The sequence below is a fragment of the Trachemys scripta genome, chromosome 24 (genome assembly GCF_013100865.1).
Source record: "Trachemys scripta elegans isolate TJP31775 chromosome 24, CAS_Tse_1.0, whole genome shotgun sequence".
Lineage (NCBI taxonomy): Eukaryota > Metazoa > Chordata > Testudines > Emydidae > Trachemys > Trachemys scripta.
Window position 1 is genome coordinate 12792916 of NC_048321.1, and position 18558 is coordinate 12811473.

The following is an 18558-nucleotide window of genomic DNA, read 5'->3' on the forward strand; positions in this document are numbered from 1 at the left end:
GCTCAGTGCTGGTTTTCAAGGCAGTTGCCCCCTGCAGGGGGGCGTCAGTGCAGTGTGTGAATATTATCAGCAGCTCATCTTCAGGGGGCTGCATCTCATGAAGTCCCCGATCAAATGACCGCCCTTGGCTCCAGCAGACACCAGCGGAGCCCCTGCGGCTTGGTGCCACTTTCCAAGTCGATGCGAGTCTGCAACAGGTTTTCAGAGCAGTGTGAAAAAATTACGAACGGCTCCTTTTCATGTGGCTTTAACTGAGGGACCGAGACCACAAGCCTCTGAATTTGTCCCTCTCACTCTGCTCCCGGCCTTGCTCAGAGACGGCCAATTTCAAGCCAAGCCGAGCGGGCGCGTGGATTTCAGAGCACTTTGATTCATTGGTCTTGACAGGAAAAGGTTTCTCTGCAGGCTGGCTGCGGAGGGCCTTTAGCAGATCTGCTGTGGGAGGACTCGGTCTCCAAGGCAGTTCTGAGCTCAGCATCTGCAGCACCTGGTTGCAAGTGGCCCCTTGAATCCAACAGCCCTTTCCCGTCTGCACACTCACTTCCAACCCTGGGGCATCAGCCCGGCCGCACCTCATGCCAGACACCACAGTCACATCTCTGGGGCACGTGCCTCTTTGAGAGCCCTGTCGGAGCTCTAGTCCCTTTGGACATGCTACTGTCTCCGAGGGGCAACGGGTGGAGTTGATATTTGCCCACAGCGTACCGCTGGACCCCCCCATTTCTGTGCATCCCTGGCCCACCATGCCTGACCAGCTTAAGAAGCCCAGCTGGGCAATAGAGGATTATCCAATGGTCTGTTGGGGCCTGTGCCTAGGGGCTCTGGTCAATTGGAGATCCCTGGAAAAATGGATGCCCCATCCAGGAGGAATTCCCAGAGCCCTGGCAGAAGCACTGGGTGGGCAAGGCGGGGGAAACTCCTGCGCCCTAACACCACTCCCTGGCAGAATCGCCGGGCGGGTTAGGGGAAGCCCCAGGTCCTGGACCCCCGCTGCAGTCCTGGGACTGGAGGGCTTTTGCTCCCTGCCAAAGCCTCAGCATTAGTGGTTAGAGCAGGAGAGGGGTAAAACAGGACATCTGGGTTCTAGCCCCAGATGTGGGAGGGGAGTGGGGGCTAGTTTTAAGCCATGGCTGTGTCTTAGGTGGTTTCTTTGCTAAGACAGTGTCCGAATGATCATTTCCATTCATGGTTTGCAGCTTCACCAGCTCAGAGAGCAGGTGGAGGCGGAGCGTGTAGAAGACACAGAGTTAACAGGAGTCACCGCAACACACAGGGCAGCACAGACGCACGGACACTTTGCTGGGCAAACACACACCATCCAAGTCTCTCTCTGCGCTGGGTCCTGCACTGCCCAGGTGAGTCAAGATGATGGGCCGAGGCCATTTGTTGGGGCTGATGGGGAATTTCCTTGCTAATCCTACCTAGAAGCCACAGACATTTGCTATTAACAAAATAAACCAATGGGATTCCCTGCCACTGGGTATTAATGGGGTTAACATGGTGACTCAATAGACAGAGGTAGTAGGTTGGATCTGTGACATGGGTGAATTTTTCCTCTCTTGTTTCACATTAATCAGATGAGGTGTTCCCCATTTATGAAACTCTAAGCTACAGGACCCCATGTCCCTCCCACAGCCCAACCCCTGCAGCTCGAACCCACTAGATGTGACTCACCTGCCAGAGGAAGGAATAGAACCCAGGAGTCCTGGCTCCCAGTCTCCCATGCTGTGACCATTAGGCCAGTCTGCAGAGCATAGAGGACACCATGCTAACAAGGATGTGGGGGTGCTGGTTGGGGGGAGGAGCAGTCCCTGAGAGAGACAGTAGCTGAGAGGTCCCTGGTGCAGAGTTGCAGCATTGCCGTGGGGTAGAGAAGCAGCTCGGTGGAGTGAGGCTTCCTGTGTTACAATGAGGGTGAGAAGGACTCTGCACGCTCTCGAGTCAGTGTGTAGCAGCAGTTCCTGTGACAGGCAGATGAGCACAAGAGATGGGGTGGGGTGGCTTTTTCTACCTTATAACAGTGACTTCCACTGGCCACAGCTCCCTCATGCTAGAAGTCAATAGCACCAATCTCCACATCCCTGAGCTAGCCAATCCCTGCTCTGGAGACAGATTGGAGCTGGCATCTGCTGGGGGGAAAGGCCTCATGTCCCATTCCCCACCCTTCTGAGCCAGCCCATCATTCAGATCATAGCAATGTGGTATTCTCAGCAGAGCTGTGTATTTGACCTACCAGACTGTCCCCTTCCCCACTGCTCTCATGTCTGCTATCCCTCTCTTCATCCTCTGCTGTCTATACCTCTATCCTGTAGCAGTGAGTTGTGGCCCAGTTGCTGAGAATACCCAGCCTGGAGATTCTGAAAGACCAAAGGGTGCCCAGCTAGGTCCTGTCCAATAGTATGTTCCTAAACCCCTCTGCTATTTCTTTCTTCTTCCTCTTCCACTTTCCCTTTTCCCCTCCTCCGTCATCCCTTCCAAACCCTCTTCTGTCTCTCCCCAGGGCACCATGGACCAAAGCAACACCACCCTCTCACCAACCATGGGGGCACATTCCAGCCAGAACTCAGCAGCTGTGAGCACAGCTCACCTGGCCTCTGCAGTGTTGCTCTTCCCCACCTTCCTGGTTGGTGTGGTGGGGAACGGGCTGTACCTATGGGTGCTGGGGCTGAAGATGAGGAGGACAGTCACCACCCTCTGGTTCCTCCACATGGTCTCCTGTTCCCTCCTCTTCACCCTGCTGATCCCCTTCTTCATCGTCTCCTTCCTCATGGGTCTACACTGGGTCTTCGGCATGGCCATGTGCAAGGTTTTCAACATCTGCATCTCTGTGGGCACGTTCTCTTCTGTCTTCCATCTCCCCTCGTCAGCCTGGATCGCTACACCCTCACTCACCATCCCATCTGGTCTCGGCATCACCGCACCATTCCCTGAGCTTGGAAGCTGGTTGTGGGTGTGTGGCTGGCCTCCTTTGGTCTCAGCGCTCCCTACCTGGCTTTCCGGGACACCCGTGTGGTGGACAAGGGCAGAATCATCTGCATCAATAATTATGCTCTCTCCAGAGACTGGAATGGAGCTGAGACGCAAGACCTGGGAAGACAGGTCCACATGGTTGTCTTCATGGTCCGGTTCCTGCTAGACTTCCTGCTGCCCTTCTGCACCATCATGGGATGCTTTTTCCACATAGGGCTGAAGATGAAGAAGCTGGCGTGGGCTGGGAAACCCTTCAAAGTCATTGTGACCACAGTGGTTTCCTTCTTCCTCAGCTGGCTGCCCTACCACCTCTACCATGGCTTGAAGCTCTACAAGAAGGAGGTGCAAGAGTTGGTGACGAGTGCCCTCTTGGTCATTTATACCTTCACATCCTGTTTCAATGCTTGCTTCATCCCCATCCTCTATCTCTTCGTGGGGGAGAAGTTCTGGCAAGTCTTCAGGACATCCTTCTCACTCTTGTCAAAGCAGCTTTTGTCGATGATCTCGGCAACAGTGCCTCCGAGTATAGTGGAAGGCATGGGTCAGAAGTCGAGAATACAAAACAGGTGATGGTCTGAAGGTCCCCAGACTTAGGGAGAGTTGAAAACTTGGCATCCCATTCATTTCTAGATTCCTGATGGTTCTAAATCCTAATGGATTCCAGGTATCTCACTGTTCATAAACCCTGCAGTGTCCCTGGATACTAGATTCCATGCTGTCTCCAGAATGCCATGCATTCAAAGTGACTCAATTTTTTTCAAACTCAGTGGGTCATCAATGGAACCAGATCAGTCGCCAGCTCCAGAATCATGTCTGTTTTAGATCACTCAATGTGTTCTCACCTAATTGACTCGCTTAGATTCTGCATAATTAGCTGGCTCTGGAATCTCATTTATTGTAGGCCTCTTAATGTGTTGAAAGTGAAAGTCTATGGGTTCTAGATTCCCAACTGGATCTAGGACATCACCAGATTCTAGAGTGTTTTCAAACCACATAGAATCCAACAGGCCCCAGATGGTTTGCTAGAAGTTTCATTGTGGTTCTAGATTTCTAAATGGTTTAAAATGCAATAGGTGTTTTATATTATAGAAGAGTCTGTATTACAATAGTGATATCTAGCTCTTCTCTAGTAGCTTTTCATCAGTAGATCTCAAAGAACTTGAGCAAGGTCAGTAGCAGTCTTCCAGTTTTTACAAATGGGGAAACTGAGGCACAGAATGGGGAAGTGACTTGGCCAAGATCACCCAGTAGAAACTTTGGTCCATCCACTGGCACAACCGGGAACAAACTCATGTCTCCTCTGTCCCAGCCCAGGTCTCTATTTGTTGAATCTCCTTAGATTGTGAGCTCTCTGGGACAGGGACTGTCTTTTTGCTCTATGTTTGTACAGTGCCTAGCACAGCGGGGCTCTGGGTGAGGATTTGCACTCCCAGCGCTTCCGAAATAAAAAATAATAATGAATAATCATTCCTGGGTGTTGCGGGTATGCCATCGGTGGTATGCCAGTTACAGTTCTGCTGCCCTTGGTTCACACAACAAGGATAATAACGCTTTTTTAATCCTGCCCCGAAACCAAGGAGACTATGGATCCAACACCAGCCACAAATGATCATTTGGGCAAGCAATCCCATCATCGTGAGCACCTAGGCAGGATGGGTTTGTCCATGCAAACGAGATAAGCTTCTGAAGTCTTTTTTCACAGCTCACCACTAGATGTCAGAGGAGAGCTCATCCGCCCTCTGCTTACACTTGGAAAGTGGCACCAAGCTGCAGGGGCTCTGCTGGAGTCTGCTGGAGGAAAGGGCAGTTGTTTGATTGGGGACTCCACAAGATGCAGCCCCCTGATGATGAGCTGCTGTTAATATTCACAAATTGCACTGACGCCAGAAGTAACACACATGCTGAGCTGACACAAGGGGGCCTAGAGACACAGCCACTGCTCTTTTGATCTAGAAAGGGAGATGTTTGTGTTCTTGTCCCTATTATCACCTTTGACCTGGTGTCTTCAGTCACAATGGGACTGAATTGGGACCACAGATGGCATGTAAGTCCTGTGCCTTTAACCGATTCTTCGTGTCTCTGGTTATTCTGAAAAATGGGAGGTTGTGGGGGGTTCTTATTTGGAAATGACCCCAAATGAATTTTTTAGCAATTTTTTTAGCAAATGAAAAGGGGGGGGGGGAGTTGTTTCAGTCCACACAAAATGTTTTTTTTTTGTTGTGAGCTTAGATTTTACACATTTTAAATAAAATTGAAGTACGCTTCAAGACAAAGCCATTTCAAAAAAGAAAATCAAAATATTTCATTTGAAAATGCCAGATTTTTGGTGATTGAGTGAAACAATTTGACAAATTTGATACTAATTCACTAAATGTTTTGGTGTTAATAAGTTTACTCTAATTGCTAGAGACCACTGCCCTCCCAGAGCTGGGGATTCAACCGAGGAGTCCCTGATCCTAGCCCCCCCACTCTACCCTGCTAGACCCCACTCCCCTCCCAGAGGCAGGAGAAGAACCCAAGAACTCTGAAGTGAAGTCAACAGAGCTACACTGATTTACACTGGCTGAGGATCTCGCCAGTTCACTCCATGCCCTACTGCCTTACAGGCTTAATATTCCAAAATAATTGGTGATTATTTGTTATGCTTCTATTTTTGGAGGGTTTCCCAGATGAACACTGTGAAGGGGCATGACTCACCACTGCGGTGCCTCCTGCTGGTTGTCCAGGGAATTAGCACTGTGCCCTCTTCTGGTGGTGTCTTACCTGCTATCACCTCTGTTCCTGGACCCACATCACTCCCAGGACCACGGTGTCCTCCTTCAGTGACACTGCCCTCTGGCTGTGCCACACTCTATGTCCCCCCATCACACCTAGAACTCAAGAGGTTTTGGAACTAGCCAGATATCTAGAATTCCTGTGGTACTACTGTGTGTGTGTGTGTGTGTGTGTATAAAGGTAGATTGTCATAAATACAAAGGGAAGGGTAATAAACTTTACTTATGCAGTAACATAAAATCCCTCCTGGCCAGAGGTGCAGAATCACTTTACCTGTAAGAAGTTAAGAAGCTCAAATAACCTGGTTGGCACCTGACCAAAAGGACCAATAAGGAAAGAAGATACTTTCAAATCGGGGGGGAGGAGACATTTTTGGGGGCTCTCTTTGTTTGTTCCCTCTCTGGATGGAGAGAGAGCAAGCAGGTAAAACATCTCCTGAAAACATACCTGAAATGATACATCTAAAATTACAGAAATTGTAAGTGTTACCTCAGTTCCCCTAAAAGCCAACCCAGGGTCACACTTGTATTAGTTTTATTACAAAGTCGCTGTTGCATCGGATAGAAAAGAGATGGAGCTTATTCACACACTCACACATTCACCGCATTCGTACCCCCACACACTTACACAGGCAGAGAGTTACCGGAGATAGCATGGAAGCCGAAAAGCCACAGTGTGGTAGATCTGGTGTGTCCGCCTGTGGTCCTGAATCCAGGCTGGTGAGCAGGTCAAGGAGCAGCAGCTTGTGTGCATGCCTTCTTCCTTTTTCTGGAACTGAGTGGCTCCTGTCACATACACTGAGTTTTTCTTCTGTGTCCGTCACTGAGAAGCATTCCCAGACCAGGTTCTTTCTTGCATACCAGGTTCTTCTTTTCTTTACAGCACCCCATGATTGTCTTCTCAGGGCAGATTATATCAGGCACCCCTGCCTCTGGGCTCTTTTCTCCTTGCAGTTCCTCTCCTCCCAGTCCCACATACACTTCCTTGTTCACACTCCCTTATCTTCCCCACACACTCCCTCATTCACACTCTCTCTGATTGCGTGATGGGATATTACAAAGCTTGGAAGTTCATACAAGTGGTAACATGAAAAGGTTACAGAGCTTGCAAAGGTTACAAAACTTAAAAGGCTATGTTAACAATAACTGAAGTTACAAAGTCTGCAAAAAGGTTGCAGAAATTAATGATACAAGTTACAGATCTTACAATCACATTTGAGCGGAGGCTTTACATAACAGTAAGTAAAGGCAAGGAAATGTGTTAGATTATCTTTTGTTTTACCTTGTGATTTTCCCTATGGTAAGAGGGAGTTTTATTCCTGGTTTTTGTAACTTTGAATCTAAGCCTAGAGGGTAATCCTCTGTGTTTAAATCTTTTATTACCTGTAAAGTTACCTTCCATCCTGATTTTTCAGGTGTGATTCTTTACTTCTTCTTTAAATAAAGTTCTTCCTTTAAGAACCTGTTTGATTTTCAGTGTCCTAGGGACAAAGGGTCTGGTTGGTACTCACATTATTCTCAAGCCTCCCCAGGAAAGGGGGTGAAAGGGCTTGGGGGAATATTTTGTGGAACAAGGGACTCCAAGTGGCCCTTTTCCTGAATTTTTGTCTAAATCACTTGGTGGTTGCAACAATACCATCCAAGGACAGGGAAAGGATTTGTGCCTTGGGGAAGTTTTAACCTAAGTTGGTAAAAATAAGCTTAGGGAATCTTTCATGCGGGTCCCCACATCTGTACCCCAGAGTTCAGAGTGGGGAGGGAACCCAGATACCCCCCTTCTGGGGGGACCTGTAGCCTACTGTCCAGCCACTCCCTTCAGTGGCAAACTGCAGTTTACGGTCTAGCCACTTCCTTCAGTAGCTCCAGCACCCTCTTTGCCCTTGTGTCAGGGCCTCAGCCCGCAGCCCGCCAGGAGCAACCTTTAGCTCCCTGGGTCGCTGCCTGCAGCACTGCTCTGCCCAGGGGGCAGGAGTGGTGCCACGGTTTTTGGTGCCCTAGGCGGGTTCCTTCCGCGCTCCCGGTTGTCATCGGCAATTCTGCGGTGGGGGGTCCTTCCACACTCCCGGTCTTCAGGGCACTTTGGCGGTGGGTCCCGGAGCGAGTGAAGGATATGCCACAGAATTGCCGCCGAAGACCTGGAGTGTGGAAGGGCCCCCCGCTGCTGAATTGCCACCAATGGCAGCAAAATGCCGCCCCCCCCAAATCCTGGCACCCTAGGCAACCGCCTAGGTCGCCTAAATGGAGGCACCGGCCCTGCCAGGGGGCTTGCTGCCCTCCTCTTGCAAGGCAGCCAGTCCTCCTCCCTTCTCCAGCTCCAGGGAGTGACTCCCACTGCTCTGTTCTGCAGCCTTCCATGTACATGTGATTCCATGTACTTTGCCCTCATAGCAGAAAATGTTCTCAATTCCAGATATGCTGCCCCCCAGGGTATTGCTTGTAAAAGTCTCTAGGTTCTATAGGTGTTTTTTTTTAATGGAGTGGCTTGTAAACCGGGAGTTTCTTGAAGTAGCCAGATATCTAAAATTCACAGGATCCTACTGTTTCCCCCACACACATATAGGTGTTTGGAGCCCTTGAAGTACTAGACCATGTCAGATCTGATTGGATTTCAAAATACGATCACACCTAGAACTCAAGAGGTTTCAGAACTAGCCAAATATCTAGAACTCATATTACTCTCTCTCTCTCTGTATAGATAGATATAGATTGATATAGATATATACATATATAAACCCAATACTACCCCTCAGTTCTAGATAGTTGAGTAGTTTTTGAACCTCTTGAGATCTAGGTCTGACAGTTTTTTAAAACCCAAACTGGTCCTATGTCAGCTAGGACATCATATATGATGTTGGAAACTAGGATGTTCTGGCTCACATAAGACCAATTGGGTTTTAAAATCTTGACAGACCTAGAATCCAAAGATTCAAGAACCCAGCCAAATATCTAGAAGTCATAGGATTGTATTGGCTTTTGAAACATACAGGGGGTTTGAAAACATTATGTCTAAATCTAGCCCACATCAGATCAGATCAGATTGCAAAGAGTGACAGAGGTGGGACCCAAGAGGTTAACAATCGGCTAGGATTCCTAGAATCCATGAAATCCTATTGAATTTTGAATCAGCGAGAGGTGGAATCTGTCATATTTGTCACTCTTGTTTTGTCTGAACAGTAAAACACATAAGTCTAATTTACCTACAGCCTCCACCCTGGGCTGGTGGCCTACACAGGCCTGGCTTCCTCAGACACCCCAGACACCTAGGTGACAACTGGTTTACAACACCAACAACATCTGCCTGACTTCTGCATAGATTCAGAGCTTTCAAGGCCAGATGGAGCATGGTAGTCCCCTATCTGAACTGCTGCAGAATACCCTTGAATTAGTCCATGGTTGAACTAGAGCAGATCTTTTAGAAAAGCACCCAACCCTGCCTTAAAAATTGCCAGTGATGCAGAATTCACCGGGGGGGTCTTTTAAAGTCTGTATTGTCCATTGGATCTACTAGCCCTGAGCCTTGGCCAATGTTTTGTAACTTGGCTAGAGCTGGCAAGTGGGATCTTCTTGGTTACTTGGACATTACCTCTTCACCATACTGAAGCGTTCACAGGGAGGTGGTTTCTCTGGAGCCACTCTTTGTCCTGCTGGCTTCTTTTCCTTACCAGCCGCTTTCAAACTAAGCCAGGGTCTCCACACACTAAATATTCCAGTGACCGGGTCATGTGGTGGTTGTAAAGTATTTCAGAGCCATCACACAAATCTTATTGAATCTAAGTAGTTCACGTAACACCTAGGAATGATTATTATTTTTTATTTTAAGTAGTTCTGGGAGCCCCAGTCCTGGCCCAGGACCCCGCTGTGCTAGATGCTGTACAAAGAGACGAATGAGAGAGTCTGTGTGCTAGAGATCTCACAATCTAAGGAGATGCAATGGATGGAGAGCTGGGCAGGGATGCAGGAGACCTGAGTTTGTTCCCAGTTCTGCCACTGGACGGACTGAAGATTCTACTGGGTGACCTTGGCCAAGTCACTTCCTCACTCTGTGCCTCAGTTTCCCCATTTGTAAAAACTAGAAAACTACTACTGACCTCCTTCCTAAAGTTCTTTGAGATCTACTGATGACAAGCACTAGAGAAGAGCTAGATATCTCTACTATAATACTCAGACTCTTATATGATATACTACACCTAATGCATTAAAAACCATCTGGAAATCTAGAACCACAATGAAAGTTTTAGCAAACTATCTGGAACCTGTTGAATTCTATGTGGTTTGAAAACATTCTAGAATTCTGTGATGTCCTAGATCTAGTTGGGAATCTAGAACCCATTGACTTTGAATTTGAATACACTGAGAGGCTTACAAGAAATGAGATTCCAGGGCTATCTAGTGATGCAGAATCCAAGAGATTCAATTAGGTGAGAACACATTCCGTGATCTAAAACAAACAAGATTCTGGAGCTGACTACTGATCTGGTTCTATTGATGACCCACTGAGATTGAAAAAAAATTAGAGACCTAGAATGCATGGGATTCTGGAGAGAGCAGGGAATCTAGAATCCAGGGACACTGCACAGTTTATAAACATTGATATACCTGGAACCCATCAGGATTTAGAACCATATGGGATCTAGGAACAAAGGGCATGCCAAGTTTTCAACTCTCCCTAAGTTTGGGCACCTTCAGACCATCTCCTGTTTTGTGTTTTCCACTTCTTATCCCTGCCTTCTGTTACATTCGGGGCACTGCTGCCGAGATGGTCAACAAAAGCCGCCTTGACCAGAATGAGAAGAAACATTGTGAAGACCTGCCAGAACTTCTCCCCAATGATTAGAGGATGGGGGAGAAGGAGGAATTGACGCATGACATGAAGGTGTAAATGACCAAACAGGCACCTGTCACTGACTCTGGCACCTCCTTCTTGTAGAGCTTCAAGCCGTGGTAGAGTTGGTAGGGCAGCCAGACAATGAAGAAGGAAACCACCATGGCCAATATTACTTTTGGGGCTTCCCAGCGCATGCCTGCTTCTTCTCCTTCATCTTCAGCCCCACACAGACGTAGCATCCCATAATGGTGCAGAATTTCAGCAGGAAGCCTGCAGGAACCAGACTATGAAGACAGCCAGGTGGACCCATCTGCCCAAGTCCTGTGTCTCGGCTCCAGTCCAGTCTTGGAGATGTTGTAATTATTGACACAGGTGATCCTGCCCCCTTCCACCATGTGGGTCTCCTGGAAAGCCAGGTAGATAGCACTGAGAGAGAAGGAGGGTAGCCACACTTTCCAGTCCAGGGCAGGGTGCGGTGATTCCGAAACCAGATGGGATTGTGAATAAGGGTGTCAAAGTCCAGGCTGATGAGCGTGAGAAGTAAGATGGAGATGAACATGTTCAGAGAGAGGCATGTATAGAGGAGTTTGCACCTGGCCATGCTGAAGACCCAGTGGAAACCCAGGAGAATGTAGATGGTGAAGAAGGGGATCAGCAGGGTGAAGGTAGCAGATGACCAGGTGGAGGAACCGCAGAATGGTCACCATCCTCTTCAGCTTTAGCCTCAACACCCAGAAGTACAGCCTGTTCCCCATCACACCCACCAGGAACGTGGGGAAGAGCAACACGGCTGCAGTGAGGTGAGATGTGCTCACAGAAGCTGGGGTCTGGCTGGAATTCTCTCCAGTGGTTGGTTGGATGGTCATGTTGCCTCGATCCATGGTGCCCTGGGGAGAGACAGAAGGGGGCAAAACAGAGAATGGAAGACAAAGAAGGGAGAAATACCAGAGGGTTAGGAATGTACCTTTGGAGAAGACCTCTCTGGCACCCTCTGGTCCTCCAGACTATCCAGGCTGGGTATTCTATGATCAACAGCGATATGACCAGTGGAACTCACTGCTACAAGACAGAGCTATGGGTCACCTCTTGATTTGAGAACTCTGTGCCCAGGATTTTTGTAATATCCTCATCAGCACCCTTGTATGACTCTTTCCTTCCTAAGCGAAAGCAAGTACCCTGGAGTTACAGGGTAATGGATGGAGCCAGTTGGACACATCAGCAATTTATCACTGTGAATTTCAAACCAGGTCTGGTTCCTTTTCAAAAATTTAATAGAACTTTTTTGTTGTTAATGGAAAAAGTGGAAACTGGATTTTTTTCAGGTTTTGGAACCTGACTGGGGTAAAAGATTTGAAAGTTTCAGTAAATGTTTCAGGGGATGGATAAAAAATGGCACTTTTGGTAAGAAAAAACATATGGTTTGAGTCAAATGTTCAGTTTTTATAAACTGTTTTAAGCCCAAATGCTTGGGTTTTGAAAACAGATTTTTGGTAAGGGAAAAGAACCCAATCAGGTTTCAATAACTGTATTGGGGGTTTGGTTAAACACCATCAGTTTTGATGAAAACCATTCGGAGGCTTTGTAAAAGTCTTGAGTTTTCAGAAAACAGCTTTTAGCCCAAGCTTTGAATTTTTGCAAACTGTTTTTTTTGGGAAAAAACACTGATTTTTCAGTTTTAAAAAATCCATTTGTCAGGCTGGTTAAAAAAAAAAGTTCAAAGTTTATTAAAAACCGATTCTTTTTAATTGCAAACTCAACACTTCTGTACATTTTAAGTCAGAGGTTAGAAAAAAACTTTCTAACTCTCAAGGGGGAGAAGCTCTGGAATTGGCTTCCAGGGTGGTTTTGAGATCCCCATCCCAAGAGGGTTTTAAGAACAGCCGGACAAACTCCTGGTGGCTTTTCTGGAAGATGCTCTTGGAAACACGAGGGATTGGGCTCAGTATGGGGGTCTAACTGAGAGCCCCTCACCTGGGCTGTGCCGGAGATGAGACTGGAACAATCTAGGGGCCCATCTGGGTTGCAGACAGACGGATTTATGAATTAGCAGTGGCAGGAGGCTGAGAATTCAGAGCAATTTGCCCTTACGTCAGAGCCGTCTCCACTGGGTTCCCGTCTCGCTGGGGATAAATGCGTTTGACATCTGGCCAGCCAGATCCCCGGCACAGACCTGAGCATCACCGGCACACGTGAGGCTCGGCAGGCTGGGGGCAGGCAACGGGAAGGGGAACTGCAGTCTGGCTGATGCAGAAAACCTCAAAAGCTGAAGTGGTTTCACAAATGCACACGCCTAACCCAGCAGGAGAAAGTGCCGTGCTTTTGTGCCTGGAGGGGGCTCTCCACCTGGCAGCCTTGGGCCTTCTTAAGGGCTGGGAATCAGGACTCCTGGGTTCTATTCCTGCCTTCGGGAGTGGGGTCTAGTGGCTAGATCGGGGGGGCTGGGAATCAGGACACGTGGGTTATATTCCTGCCTTGGGTGATTGGGCCTAGCGGCTGAAGCTTGAATACCCAAGCACATAAAAACTGCTCAAGGGTCCTATCTACAACAGCGTCTTGTCTCTAGCAAAGTCCAGCTGCTTCCAAGGAAGGCACAAGACACCCCCTAGTGGATGAGGCTGGAATAATCTCACTCTGTGGGAAATTCACTGCTAGCCCCTTATGCCTAGGGGTTGGTTCCTGTTCTAAACAGGTGGGTCTAACCCCTTTCCAAGCATCTTGCTCTGAGTTTTAACTCCTGGCTAGAAAGGCTCCGCTTGTCCTCATTACTCATAAGTAAGGCTATGTTTTAGTCACAGGTATTTTTAGTAAAAGTCATGGACAGGTCACGGGCAGTAAACAAAAATTCAGGGACTGTGACCTGTCTATGATTTTTACTATATACCCTTAACTAAAACTTGGGGCTGAGGTGCTCTGGGAGGGGCGGTCTGGGGGTGCCACGGATGCTCAGGGAGTGGCCCGGTACCACCACTGGTGTTGGGAGGGTGGGGGTGGTGGCACACAGCCCAGGACCCCCATGAGTGTTGGGGGGTGGGGTTGGCAGGGCTGTCAGGGTTCCTGCTCTGACCGGCATGTGTGTGCAGCTCCTAGGGAGAGGGGTGGCCAGGAAGCTCTGCGTGCTGCTCCCACCACAAGCGCTGACTCCGCAGCTCCCATTGGCTGAGAACCACAGCCAATGGGAGCTGCAGGAGCAGCACCTGCAGGCACGGGCACAACACTGAGCCCCCTGGCCCCGCAGCCTAGGAGCTGCAAGGACATGCCGGTGGGAGCCAGGGAGGCCACCCACCCAGGTAAACACCGCCCCTCACCCCAACCACCTGCCCCAGCGCTGAGCCCCTTCCCACACCCAAACTGCTGTTGCTGCTGCCGGCCCAGGGGCCGGACTCTGCACCTGTCCTTGTTGAAACTCATAAGATTTCTTTTGGCCCAGTCCTCCAATTTGTCTAGGTCCCTCTGGACCCTCTCCCTGCCCTCTAGTGTATCTGCCTCCCCCCCCAGCTTAGTGTCATCTGCGAGCTTGCTGAGGGTGTATCCATCCCACCATCCAGATCATTAATTAAGACGTTGAACAAAATCGGCCCCAAGACCGACCCCTGGGGCACTGCGCTTGATACCGGCTGCCAACTAAACATCGCAATGCTGATCACGACCTGCTGAGCCCAACGATTTAGCCAGCTTTCTATCCACCTTATAGTCCATTCATCCAGACCATACTTCTTTAACTTCCTTGCAAAAATACTGTGGGAGACCATATCAAAAGATTTCCTGTAGTCAAGATATATCACGTCCACCGCTTTCCCCATATCCACAGAGCAAGTTATGTCAGTAGATCTCAAAGAACTTTGCCAAGAAGGTCAATAGCAGTCTCCTGGATTTTACAAAAGGGGAAACTGAGTCACGGAGTGCAGAAGTGACTTGGTCCAGGGCACTCAGTCTGCCAGTGGCAGAACCAGGAATAATACCAAGGCCTCCTGAGACCTGGTCCAAGTCTCTATCGACCCTGACTCCTTAGACAGTAAGCTCTCTCATGCAAGATATGTCTTTTTCCTCTCTATTTGTACAGTGCCTAGCAAGGTGGGGCTTGTGGCCATGACGAGCCCCTGGCTCTGGTTCTAACCCTGGCTCTGGCAGAGGCATGAGGGCTAGTTTTAAAGCAATGGCTGTTTCTTAGGTGGTTGCTCTGCTAAGACAGTGTCCGAATGATCATTTCCATTTATGGTTTGTAGCTTTTCTATTTAGAGAGCAAGTGGGGGTGGAGCATGTAGTAGACACAGAGTTAAGGGGAACGAATTCAACACGCAGGGCAGTACTGAGGCGGGGACAGACAAACAGACACTTTGCTGGGCAAACACACACCATCCGAGTCTCTGCACCTGGTATGTTTCCACCACTTGCTGCCCAGGTGAGTCAAGATGATTGGCAGAGGCCACCTCATTGGGTCTGAAGGGGAATTTCTTTGTAAGGACACCTAGAAACCACAGAAATTTGCTATTGAAAAGGCAAACCAGTGGGAGTCCCTTCCACGGGGTATCAGTGGAGTTAGCCTGTGAAACTCCCTGCTACTGGGTATCTGTGGGGTTAGCCTGTGAGACTCCATGCCACTGGGTAGCACTGGGGTTAACATGGGGCACTCAAGAGACAGAGGTAGTAGGTGAGATCTGTAATGTGGGTGAATTTTTTGCTTTTGTTTCATGGTAATCAGATGAGGTGCTCCCCATTAGAAGTGTCTAAGAAACAGGATCCCACGTCCCTCCCAGTGCCCAGGAGTCCTGCCTCCCAGTCCCTCCACCATTCTCTAATCATTAGGCCTTTCTACAGAGCTAATAAGTCTGTGAGGGAGGAAATCCCAGACAGAGGCAGGGGTCCCTAGTGCAGAGCTGGCCGCACGGCTGGCATCAGAGAAGCAGCTCGGTGGATTGAGGTTTCCTATGTTACAATGTAGGTGAGAAGGATCCTGCACGCTCTCATGAGTCAGGGTGAGGCAGCAATTCCTGTGACTGGCAGATGAGCACAAGAGATGGGTGGGGGAGGGGTGGTTTTGTCTTCCTTGTAGCAGTGAGTTCCACTGGACCCAGTATGCTACGAGTCAACAGCAATGATCCTCTCCTAACTGAGTAGGCCTGATCACCTGCCCTGGGGCCAGATTGGAGCTGGCCACCCTAGAAGGGAAAGGCCCCATGGCCCATTCCCTGCTCCCCTGAGCCAGCCAGACATCTGTATCACAGCTACATGGTATTCTCTGCATAGCTGTATATTTGATCTACTAGAGTGTCCCCTTTTCCACTCCTCCCATGTCTGCTATTCCCCTTGTCCTCCCCTACGGCTCACAGCTCTATCCTGTAGCAGTGAGTTCTACTGGCTAGAGCCCAATTTCTGACAATATCCAGCCTGGATATCCTGGAGGACCAGAATCCATTAGGTGTAGTATATTATAGAAGAGTCTGTGTATTACAATAGCGTTATCCAGCGAGGCCCTCTCCAGTGTTACCTTCCTAACCCACTCTGGTATTTCTCCCTTGTCCTCTTCCACTCTCCTTTTTCACCTCCACTGTCATCCCTTCCAACCCCTCTCCTGTCTCTTCCCAGGGTACAGTGGAACAAGATACCACGGCACTCCCACCAACCACAATGGCAAATTCCAGCAAAACCACAGAGACCATGAAGACTGCTCACCTGGCCTCTGCTGTGTTGCTCTTCATCGCCTTCCTGGTGGGTGTGGTGGGGAACGGGCTGTACCTGTGGGTGCTGGGGCTGAAGATGAGGAGGACAGTGACCACCCTCTGGTTCCTCCACCTGATCTCCTGCTACCTCCTCTTCACCCTGCTGATCCCCTTCTTTGCCATCTACATCCTCCTGGATTTCCGCTGGGTCTTTGGCATGACAATGTGCAAGCTTCTTAATGCCTTTATTTCCATGGGCATGTTCTCCTCCGTCTTCCTTCTCACACTCATCAGTCTGGACCGCTACACCCTCACTCACCATCCCATTTGGTCCCGGAATCACCGCACCATGCCCTGGGCTTGGAAGCTGGCTGTGGGAGTGTGGCTGGCCTCCTTCGGTCTCAGCACTCCCTACCTGGCTTTCCGGGAGACCCGCGTGGTGGATGGGGGCAGGATAGCCTGCATCAATAATTTCAACATCTCTGGAGACTGGAATGGAGCCAAGACGCAGGACCTGGGCAGAAGGGTCCACATGGCAGTCTTCATTGTCCGGTTCCTGCTGGGTTTCCTGATGCCCTTCTGCACCATTGTGGGATGCTATGTCCGTGTGGGGCTGAAGATGAAGGAGAAGAAGCTGGCGTGGGCTGGAAAGCCCTTCAAAGTTATGGTGGCTGCGATGGTTTCCTTCTTTCTTGGCTGGCTGCCATACCACCTCTACCACGGCTTGAAGCTCTATGAGAAGGAGGTGCCAGAGTCAGTGACGGGTGCCCTCTTGGTCATTTACACCTTCACGTCCTGCTTCAATGCCTCCTTCTCCCCCATCCTTTACCTCTTTGTGGGGGAAAAGTTCTGGAAGGTCTTCAAGACGTCTCTTTTCACTCTGGTCAATGCAGCTTTTGTTGACGATCTCAGCAGCAGTGCCCGTGCGTCTAGTGCAAGACAAGGGACACCAGTCAAGAACACAAAACATGAAATGGTCTGAAGGTGCCCAAACCTAGGGAGAGTTGAAAACTTGGCATCCCCTTTGTTCTTATATTCCTTCTGGTTCTGAAGCCTAATGGGTTCCAGATATCTCTATATTTATTAACCCCTCAGTGTTCCTGGATTCTAGATTCCCTGCTGTCTCCAGAATCCTACACATTCTAGGTCTCTCAATTTTTTGAAACTCAATGGGTCATCAGTGGCACCAGAATGATAGCCAGCTCCAGGATCTTGTTGGTTTTTGGTCTCTCAATGTGTTCTAACCTAATTGACTCTTGAATTCTGCATCTCGAACTGTCTCTGGAATCTAATTTATTGTAAGCCTTTCAAAGTGTTCAGATTCAAAGTCTATTGAGTCTAGGTCCCTGACTGTATCTAGGACATCACTGGATTCTAGTGTGTTTTCAAACTACAAAGAATCCAACAGATTGTTTGCTAAAACTTTTATTGTGGTTCTAGATTTCCAAATGGTTTAAAATCCATTAGGTGTAGTATATTATAGAAGAGTGTGTGTATTATAATACCCATATCTAGCTCTTCTCTTGTATTTGTCATCAGTAGATCTCAAAGATCTTTAGGAAGGAGGTCAGTAGCAGTTAGGGTTAGCAGACATCAAATGTGAAAGATCAGGACTGGGGTGGGCGTTATAGGCACCTATATAAGAAAAAGATCTGAAAATCAGGACTGTCTCTATAAAATCAGGACATCTGGTCACCCTGGTAGCAGTCTTCCAGTTTTTACAAATGGTGAAACTGAGCCACAGAGTGGGAAAGTGACCTGGCCAAGGTCACCCAGCAGGCCAGTGTCAGAACTGAAACAAATGCAGATCTCCTACATTCCAGCTAAGGTTTTTTTCAATTTCATCTTCATATGCAGGGAGATCTCTGGTATAGGCTCTGTGTTTTCGCTCTGTATTTGTACCGTGCCTAGCACAGCAGGGTTCTGGGCCAGGACTGGGGCTCCCAGAACTACCAACATAAATAATAATAATAATTATGATGATTCCCAGGTTTCCTTAAACTATGTAGTTTCTGTAAGGTTTGTGTGGCTTCTCTGACATAAATACAAAAACTGTGTGACCCAATCACTGGGATATTTCCTGGCTTAGTTAAAGAGCGGCCGGTAAGGAAATCAGGCCGGTAGAATAAAAAGCTGCTCCACTGAAACCACCTGCCCATGAACTCTTCAGGGTGGTGAAGAGGGAACGTCCAAGTTAATAGGAGTGACGATATATGGAATATGGGTGATTATACATAATATTATGGACACGAAATTGCAATGAAACATACCAAACATACCATGTAAGCTATCAGTGGGAAAGTTATCATTTGATAAATATGATAAGCTTGTT

General features: G+C 48.6%; 1 protein-coding gene and 2 pseudogenes across 1 annotated transcript; 2 read left to right on the forward strand and 1 right to left on the reverse strand.

The window, feature by feature from the left end:
• The first annotated feature begins 1256 nt into the window (after positions 1–1256).
• Positions 1257–3548, forward strand: LOC117869476 (annotated as a pseudogene).
• Positions 3549–10426: 6878 nt separating this feature from the next.
• LOC117869739 lies at positions 10427–11450 on the reverse strand (annotated as a pseudogene).
• A 3315-nt stretch (positions 11451–14765) lies between these two features.
• LOC117869868 (probable G-protein coupled receptor 33) lies at positions 14766–17318 on the forward strand. The gene is given in 4 exon segments (XM_034756975.1): positions 14766–14787; positions 14790–14886; positions 14888–14942; positions 16153–17318. Coding segments are annotated over 4 exon segments (1230 nt in total). The 3' UTR covers positions 17209–17318.
• The last annotated feature ends 1240 nt before the right edge of the window (positions 17319–18558 follow it).